Source organism: Theobroma umbraticum, unplaced genomic scaffold (genome assembly GCF_002168275.2).
Source record: "Theobroma umbraticum cultivar Fairchild unplaced genomic scaffold, ASM216827v3 scaffold_95.0, whole genome shotgun sequence".
Taxonomy (NCBI): domain Eukaryota; kingdom Viridiplantae; phylum Streptophyta; class Magnoliopsida; order Malvales; family Malvaceae; genus Theobroma; species Theobroma umbraticum.
Genome location: NW_018397257.1, coordinates 4,474,206 through 4,482,440, shown reverse-complemented (window position 1 = coordinate 4,482,440; position 8,235 = coordinate 4,474,206). Strand labels below are relative to the sequence as shown.

The 8,235-nt window shown below is 34.6% G+C and overlaps 2 protein-coding genes across 2 annotated transcripts; one reads left to right on the top strand and one right to left on the bottom strand.

Moving 5' to 3' along the window:
- Positions 1-1,075: 1,075 nt before the first annotated feature.
- Positions 1,076-3,321, top strand: LOC110412449 (A20/AN1-like zinc finger family protein). Its single transcript, XM_021422980.2, has 3 exons — positions 1,076-1,229; positions 1,369-1,441; positions 2,447-3,321. The coding sequence occupies exon 3, from the start codon at positions 2,460-2,462 to the stop codon at positions 2,973-2,975; it is 516 nt and encodes a 171-aa protein (XP_021278655.1). The 5' UTR covers positions 1,076-1,229; positions 1,369-1,441; positions 2,447-2,459; the 3' UTR covers positions 2,976-3,321.
- An 881-nt stretch (positions 3,322-4,202) lies between these two features.
- LOC110412448 (MSF1-like family protein) lies at positions 4,203-6,166 on the bottom strand. The gene is made up of 2 exons (XM_021422978.2): positions 5,955-6,166; positions 4,203-4,934 (listed from the first exon to the last, which is right to left on the bottom strand). The coding sequence occupies exon 2, from the start codon at positions 4,916-4,918 to the stop codon at positions 4,361-4,363; it is 558 nt and encodes a 185-aa protein (XP_021278653.1). The 5' UTR covers positions 4,919-4,934; positions 5,955-6,166; the 3' UTR covers positions 4,203-4,360.
- Between the last annotated feature and the right edge of the window lie 2,069 nt (positions 6,167-8,235).

The following is an 8,235-nucleotide window of genomic DNA, read 5'->3' as shown; positions in this document are numbered from 1 at the left end:
AACTTTCATGATTCCATGCAGTCTGCTTCAAGGTAAACACATCCTGCATAATTGGCAGACATGGGTTCCACGCCTCCACCCGACATCAAACCCAAGTTTCTGTCTAGGCTGGCTGGGCTTGTGAAATTGACAAGCACCAACCGTCCTACCGCTAATCATTTTTGGGCTTTAACCTTAATTCCCCCTTCAATCAAGTTCAAGTACTCCAATGAACATTGAACAACTACTTACATTATTTTAAATTATTTTAAGTTTAGATCATTTCAAGTCCATATTCGAATTCAAGCCATTTCTAGATTAAATCATTCATTTTTTTTTTGCATCCATTCAAGTTTATGTCAAGTTTGAATTACTTTTAATTTTACCTTAAGTTGAATCGTTATATATTTAACTTGAGCTGAATTCTAAAATAAGAAAATGATAAAAAAAAATAATGCTTAATTTAAGCTTACAGTCAATAGAATTCTAAATCATTTAAAATTTTAGTCAATTTGAGCTTTTAATTACTTGAATATTTATGTAAAAAACGCATAATAACCTTTTAATGTTTGAACTATCAATGGAATTTGTCTTGAATAATACTTTTGAGGAAAGCAATAAACTTTTGTATTATATATTATTATGAAAATTTATTCATTGCGTCTGATGGAGACTATGAGTATGAGGATGGAATTATAATTTTACTTAATTGATGAAGAGAGAAAAAGTGGAAAAAGGTTGGTCCTTTAATCTAATGAGTAATTAAGTATTATAAAGCTCAATCAACCTTAGAAGATTTCTTCCCCTATCAAGCAAAGGGCAAACAATGTTAATATGTTATTGCAAAACCTGACTTAACAAGTAAGGCTTGTCCTATACCCAACATGCAACAACAAAAGCATCTAACTTGACACCTATTGGACCGTCATATTCCTATTCTTCATCAGGGTCCGAGTTTTCATCTTCAATGGACAAAACGGTTATTCTCCTTCAAGTGAAGGACAAAACAGGAATGAGAAATGAGCACGCGCACCCAATTGGAATCTCCCACGTCATCCCTAATCAGTAAAGAACGTTCGTTGGCAGAGAAAACTAAAATAAATAAATAAATAAATAAAGTCATTTAAAATCACCAAATCGAAGAGTCGCAAAGGAAAAAGAAGAACAAAGGAAATCTCTCTCTGTCTCTCTCTTAGGGCTTTTGCTTTTCTGTGGTTCAATCCTGGGCGATCTGGTCCATAAATTCTAGGGTTAGGGTTTTGATCTCTTATCTTGATATTTTGTTTCTGATATTTCAATTTTTGGCGTTATTTTTTCCATGGGCTTATTTGCTTTTAATTGATATTTTCAATTCTTTTTTGATTGGTTTTATTTGACCTCTTAAAACAGGGGCTCATCGGATGCGTTTTTGAGCTCCGAGATAGGTTTTGGGAGTCATTTCACCAACTTCTCTAGCTAACAGGTCAGCTCTTTTTTCATTCTTTCTTTGTATCATTTTTCCTCTCGATAGCTGGGTTGAAATATTGCAGTATTATTATTATTATTATTATTATTATTATTATTATTATTTAAATTTGGTATGCTGGATGAAATTATTTCTGCATGCATGTCAAGGGTATGTTACTTTTTTTTGGGTATGTTTTAGACTGTTTAATTTTGAGTATTATGGTTGAGGGAAAAATATATTTGTGGGTATAATTCTGTTGTTTGAAATTATTTTAGTTTTCCTTGTTCACTTGGTGTATGTCTTTTGATGTTTTTCTTGATTTTGATGTTAGACGTGGGCGGGGGGGGGGGGGGGGGGTGGGGAAGAAGAAAGAACCTTCAGGGAATTTTGAGCGAACAATCAGCTGAGAAAATAATACTCTGTGAGAGAAAAAGTTGTATGCGTAGGCAGGAGTTTTCCTACACAGTGTTGATGAATTATTAGCTGATTGTGAACTTGGAGAGCTGCATTTTCAAGCATTGGAGAATGGTTTGAATCGAAATAAGATGTTTGACGTTCATTTTGTTGAAAACTTGGAAGTCTTGTTTAATTTTTGTATCATAGTCTCCATAATTCAATTTCTAGTTATTCACCTACATTTTTCTATTTCTTCATCTTTACTTACTGGTCTTTGTAAAGCAGTGCTTTTTGGTGGAATCAATGTTTAATTTGTAGGGGAAGTTTCCTGCTTTGCAAAATTAAGATAGTAGTATTTGTTTTTCACTGTTATCTTTTAGTTCATGAATAAACAGACACTTTACAGTAACGGATACACTCTAGTGGCTAATGCTTATATCTTGTAGAGTTCTGCTTTTTTATTTGCTTGATTGGGACTTGAAAAGGAATAAATGGGCATTATCAATATAATACGGTTCATTTGCATTTACTGATGACTTCATGTATTAACTGTGAATTGCCCCTGGTTCTTAGCATTGTCAATTTTACTTGTTAGATTCTCATATTTAAATGTACTTGCTACAGGAGAGGTGAAGAAATGGACCATGAGAAGACAGGATGCCAAGCTCCTCCTGAACGTTCTATTTTGTGCATAAACAATTGTGGTTTCTTTGGAAGTGCAGCAACTATGAACATGTGTTCCAAGTGCCACAAGGATATGATATTGAAACAGGAGCAGGCTAAACTTGCTGCATCATCTATTGATAATATTGTGAATGGATCATCAACCGGCAATGGGAATGAAACCGTTATTGCTACTGGTGTAGATGTGCCAAATTCTCTGGAGCCAAAGACCATCCTAGTTCAGACATCCTGTCCATCTGGCTCAGGAGAGAGCATAGAGGCAAAGCTGAAGGAGGGTCCTAACCGTTGCAGCACTTGCAAAAAGAGGGTTGGTTTAACAGGGTTTAAATGTCGCTGTGGTAACCTTTTCTGTACATCACACCGCTACTCAGACAAACATGATTGCCCCTTCGATTATCGCACTGCTGCACGAGATGCTATAGCTAAAGCCAATCCAGTTGTCAAGGCAGAGAAGCTTGATAAAATCTAAGTACAAATGGGATGAAGTTTCATGCGTTGAAGTATGTTTGCTCATTTTCCTCCGAGAGACTCTTTTTGAGTTGGCCACATGTCGTATCAGGTGTCCTTATTTATTGTTATATATGCTGGGAGACAGGGCTATCTAGGACATCTATGCACTATGAAGAACTCTATATCTTGTGATTGGCGAGAATTTATGTGTTGGCATCGGTGTGTCTTAATCTGTGGTGGTTTGATGTAGTCTGTCATTTGTATGTTTCATTCTGTTTCATATGCCATTTCACTTTAGTTCTGGTTGTTAAAATGGTGTTGTGCAATTTCAAGATGATATGAAGATGATCGTGGATGTTCTCGTGGGTGGCTGTGTAAATTTCAAATATGCTTCTCATTGCATTATCCTCGTATTATATTTTAAAGTCCTTGCCAAATCTTGTACTTATATTTGTGGTGCTTGACGTACATCAATGATGATTTGTGCTATTAATGGCATTTTTTTTTCTTCTTTTTCATGTGACCATGTAGTTCTCAAGAAGAAAAGATTTGAAAACTAGCCATGAACTTGGAATGTGAATGACGTAGATAAGGCGTGGGGAGTATACTCCTCGTTTCCGCTTGGACCTCCTATTATGCCTTCCATTACCTGGCCTTGAGGATCCACACCTCCATATTTGATGTTTGAGTTAGGAGGCCAATACCCTCAACCCCTAGGTAAACAACGACAGGACGCAGTTCCTCCTCTTAGGAGAGTGGAGAGTTGGTCAATCCGCTAGCCTTGTTTGATGTGGTGTCAGTTGCAACGAAGTATGGGAGGATGGTGAGAATGCTTTAAACGGAATGAAGCCCGTCTTTTGGGGCCAACGGAGTCTGCTATAACAACCGGGATTTAAATTTGAAGAAACATGATTTGGATCTTAAATTAGATGAAACAAATGATGGAACTCCACCAGAGATGACAGTACGTACTTCATTATCGGGTATTCACTATCATAGCTACCTCAACTAGGTTAAAGTGCGCGGCGAAGCAACTTGACATCCTTACATCAACCTAACAACCAACTCAATATTTTCACAGAAGCAATGATTCAAAGGACTTGATTCCATGAGAGATCATGAGATCATGAAACACAATTAGATAATTTGATTTTAAATCAAATTTGTCTAGTTTAATTAATTAAGTAATTTCTATATATTTCTTGGTGAAGTTAAATTTTGTAATTGTACTTAAACCATACGAAGATTTCGTAACAACTACAATAGAACCGAGTCTATTGTGTTTGCACCAAGTCTAAAAAGGACATTCAAGATTAACCTTTGGTGGTTTTGCATCTAACATTCTTTTGTTATTCCCTACTCTTAAGGGAGAGACAACTGAAAATTGAAGTGTGAAAGTCCAAATTATAGAGCCATCCCACTAGATTCAGCTTCAAGATACTTACAGATCCTCTCCATAACCTCTCTGCCCTTCACACTATTTTGCATAAACCTCTCAGCACACCGTTGCTCAACTTTTTCAGCCATTGATGCCAAAGCTGATAGAGGCTTAATACGAATACTAGTCTCCTGTCGACAAATTGTCCAGCCTGTTGGATTATCTGGGTAAGGATCATACCGTATCTTCTCCTCTACCTCTATGAACTTCTGGAGACTGACATTACGGGTTGTAAGTTGCATTGACTTAGATTGGGCATCAACAACTGTCGATTCAACACAGTGGCAGATATCCTGGCCAATGATTTTGCGAATAAACCATGGCCCTGGAGCATGGATGGTAAGAGCACGAGTAGTGTAAAGCCTGCCAGAGTCAGGATCAAGTCTGCGGTTCAATGTGTCAACTTCAAGAATGTGCGACAAGGTACGTTTGTTCTCAGGGTCAGCAAACTTGCGCCAAGATGCAGAAGTTACTCGTTCCCACGGATGCTTGTAAATGTGCTCTTGAGTATATCCTTTCACCATCACGATTTTTCTAAGCCTATTGATAGATAAAAAACAACTTAGTTTACAAAAAAATGTGCATCCATGATTATTCATGCAGAGTTCAATTCTTAATCTCAAATGAAAGCAAATGGTAACTAATGTTCAGAAATCCAGGTAGATTTAAGATCTAGGCTTGCTTAGATGTTTCCGAAACTAAAAAATTTATCTAATCATCATAAAATGCACCTCAGTGTACTTCTCGAATCCGATTTCCAGTCAAGTGTAAATTTGGAGAAACTGACACTTATTATCCATATCAAATTCAAGTATAAAATTCTTTTTGAACATAACATAAAAGCCTATGCTCTTATATAATTAAAATTATAACAGCAATAGTAATGCAATAATTTACAAGTCATGCTGGGAGTGGGAGTCTTCACATTTTTAGCTTGTGAGGGAATCGACGAATTACACAAGCGGATTAAAAGAAAGTATCTTTTTCAATAAAGGGGTAAGAAGAAAATGAAGTTCCAGCAGTTAAACACCTAATAATTGAAAGCATCAACCACATCTAAATACAATTCAGCAGCTTTTTCTTCAACTATCATAGGATCTAAATAAAAGAAAAAAACAGAAACTAAAATTCTGACATGGCCATCAATCTTTCAGTAGCTAAAAGCCTAAATCTAAAACTTCCAAACTGAACAGTAATTTAGCCCAAAGAAAAAGAAAACGTGAAACTAATCGAATAAGCATTCAAATCCAAAGAGACCCAGAAATCAATTACAACAAAAACAACATCTAAAACCCAGAATGGATTCAAAGAACCTTAACAACCTATCAATCAATTGGACCCCCAAAAGCAGAAGAAATGCTAAAGCACAAGCTCGAAACCGTCTTAGAAAGTAAACAGGAAAAAAATCCAACATAATGTAACTTCTCCTATAAGGTAGAGTTGATTAAATTTGTTCATTTTGAAACATCCACGAAAGAATTGTATAAAGAGCATAAAAAAAAAAAAACCCAGAGATGAGAAAAAGCAACAAATGAGGAATACAGGGAGAACAAAACTCACCGTACGGAAAAGCTGCGGGAGGGTGAAACCCTAAAATAGATCTTTACAGAATAAAAAGACAGAGAAAGGATGGATGATATTGACGGGTGGATGTCTGAATTGTAGTACTAAGAGCTTTGACGGGGTGGTTTTGCGGAGTTGGACCGCCTGTGAGCCGTCTCTAACCCAATTTTTCTGTTTTCTTTTTCTTTTTCTTTACTACCTTTGGGGCAACCAACCAAAAAGGAAAAAATACAATCGACTTTGTAGTGTATTTAAAACAAAAAAAAAAAATGTTATTACAGTTTTACTAGTGCTCATTAAAATTGTAAGAGAAAATTTGGATTTTCCCTTTACAGTATATTTTTATTTTTAATTTAAAATTGTCCTTGTTTTTTATTTAATAAAGTGTATTTAAATTAATATATTATTTCTCCCTTTTTATTTTTGGATATCATAAAAGTAGTTTGCTAGTATATTAACACTCACCAGGCTTGCAGAGGCCCGGGCCCTGCCCAAATATTAGGGCCTCAATTCTCGGCCCTAATTGAACAGATAAAAACCTAGGCCTGCTCATTCAGGCCCATGTATAATAATTTTTAAAGTAATAAATAGAGCAAAATATAAAATTCCATTTTAATTTAAAAAAATTATAAAAATGGTGAGAATTAAAATTCAAATGAATTCAAATTGTATCAAAAATTGAAATTCTGAAAAGTAATATAAGGCAACTGAATTATTTTGAAAAAAGATTGCAGGCGGTTGAGTGGAATTTGTTTCAAGCAATTAGAACTTGCACCAAATCAAGCCATAAGCAATCAAGTACAAACAGATATCAAATACTAGAATATAAAAGTAGACATCAGTTCAAATAGACAGAAAAAATTAAGTGCAATAGAACCAAATCCGGTGACAAGCTTTGTCAAGAGCAAACCCAAAAAATAAAAATAAATCAACCTAACAAGAGCCAGGAGGGTTGCAGATTTGATGATGATGATGTTGTTGTTATCGTTGGGAAACGTGAAGTAGGTTTCTTGATCAATTGGCTTTGATGAAGTATATTGAAGAGAAATGGTTGCTGGTGCGGGGTCACTTACTGCATGAAACATTGCAGCGTGGAAAGCAGTCTTGCTCTTTTATTCTCATCGGTAGTTTTTGTCATTTAATCATTTGTTTTGGATGCAAAAGGATAAATTTAATAAAAGAGTTGAGTGTGACTCTCCAACTTTTCGATTATTAGGTAATAAGATTTTGATATGATTGAATTTCTTTTCTGATATCTCATTTGAGACAACATATGATGAATGAAACATTTCATGCTATGATCAAAGTCATAATTTAGTAGAGAAGAGTATCTTTTGAGAGTTATCTTATCGGCATATCACTCTTATTTGTCACATTTTAATATGTCGCATATTGAACATAATATCTTTGAGAATATATTCAATATAATGATGGGCGTTAAGGGTAAGATCAAAGACAACATAAAGGCACGTTAGGATTTGGAGGTGTATTACAAGTGCCCATAGCTAGAATTGGTTGAAACTAATAGAAAGCTTTTCTTCCTTAAAGCCTCATACACTTTAAGTAAGAAGAAAAGAAAAATTGTTTGTATGTGGGTAAAACAGTTGAGATTTTTAGCTGGTTTTACATCGGATATAATTCGGTGTGTTAATGACATGAAATGTAAGTTTTATACGATGAAAAGTCATGGTAGTCATATTTTTTTTTGCAACAATTGCTCCCAATTGGCTTTTGATATGATGCCTAACTTAATTTGAAATGCTATAATTGATCTATCTCAATTTTTTAGAGATTTGTTCTTTATTGAATTATTGTAGATTAGATGAAGACTTTGGAAGGAAAAATTGTTGAAACTATGTTATCTTTATTCTTATTTTAAAATGACAAAATTAATTTATTTGAAAAAGACGGAAAGAGTTTTTAAAAGTGAAAAAAATTCCCCAAAGAGTTTTGAAGTTGGTTTTAAATTGAAAGATATTCCAAAGTCTTCAAATTCTAAATTTTTAGCTGTAAGAATCGACCTTTAGAACATGAAAAATTGATTCTCAATTGTACAAAAAGAAAAATCTCTTTTTTCCATTGCAGGAAAAATCGATTCTCAAATTTGCACATGTTGATTCTAGAGAAATAGTAGCCACTAGACAGAGCAAGAATCAACACTAGAAAGTTGACATGTCGATTCTAGAAATTTTAGAAAGAAAAAGTTAAAAACTTGGGAGAAGAAGCAAGAGTTGAAAATGGATAAGATTGGAGCGCAAAATTTCAAATTTGAATTTTT

Coding starts and splice junctions, on each gene's coding strand:
- LOC110412448 (XM_021422978.2), bottom strand. CDS start 4,918: ATGGTGAAAGGATATACTCAAGAGCACATTTACAAGCATCCGTGGGAA.
- LOC110412449 (XM_021422980.2), top strand. CDS start 2,460: ATGGACCATGAGAAGACAGGATGCCAAGCTCCTCCTGAACGTTCTATT.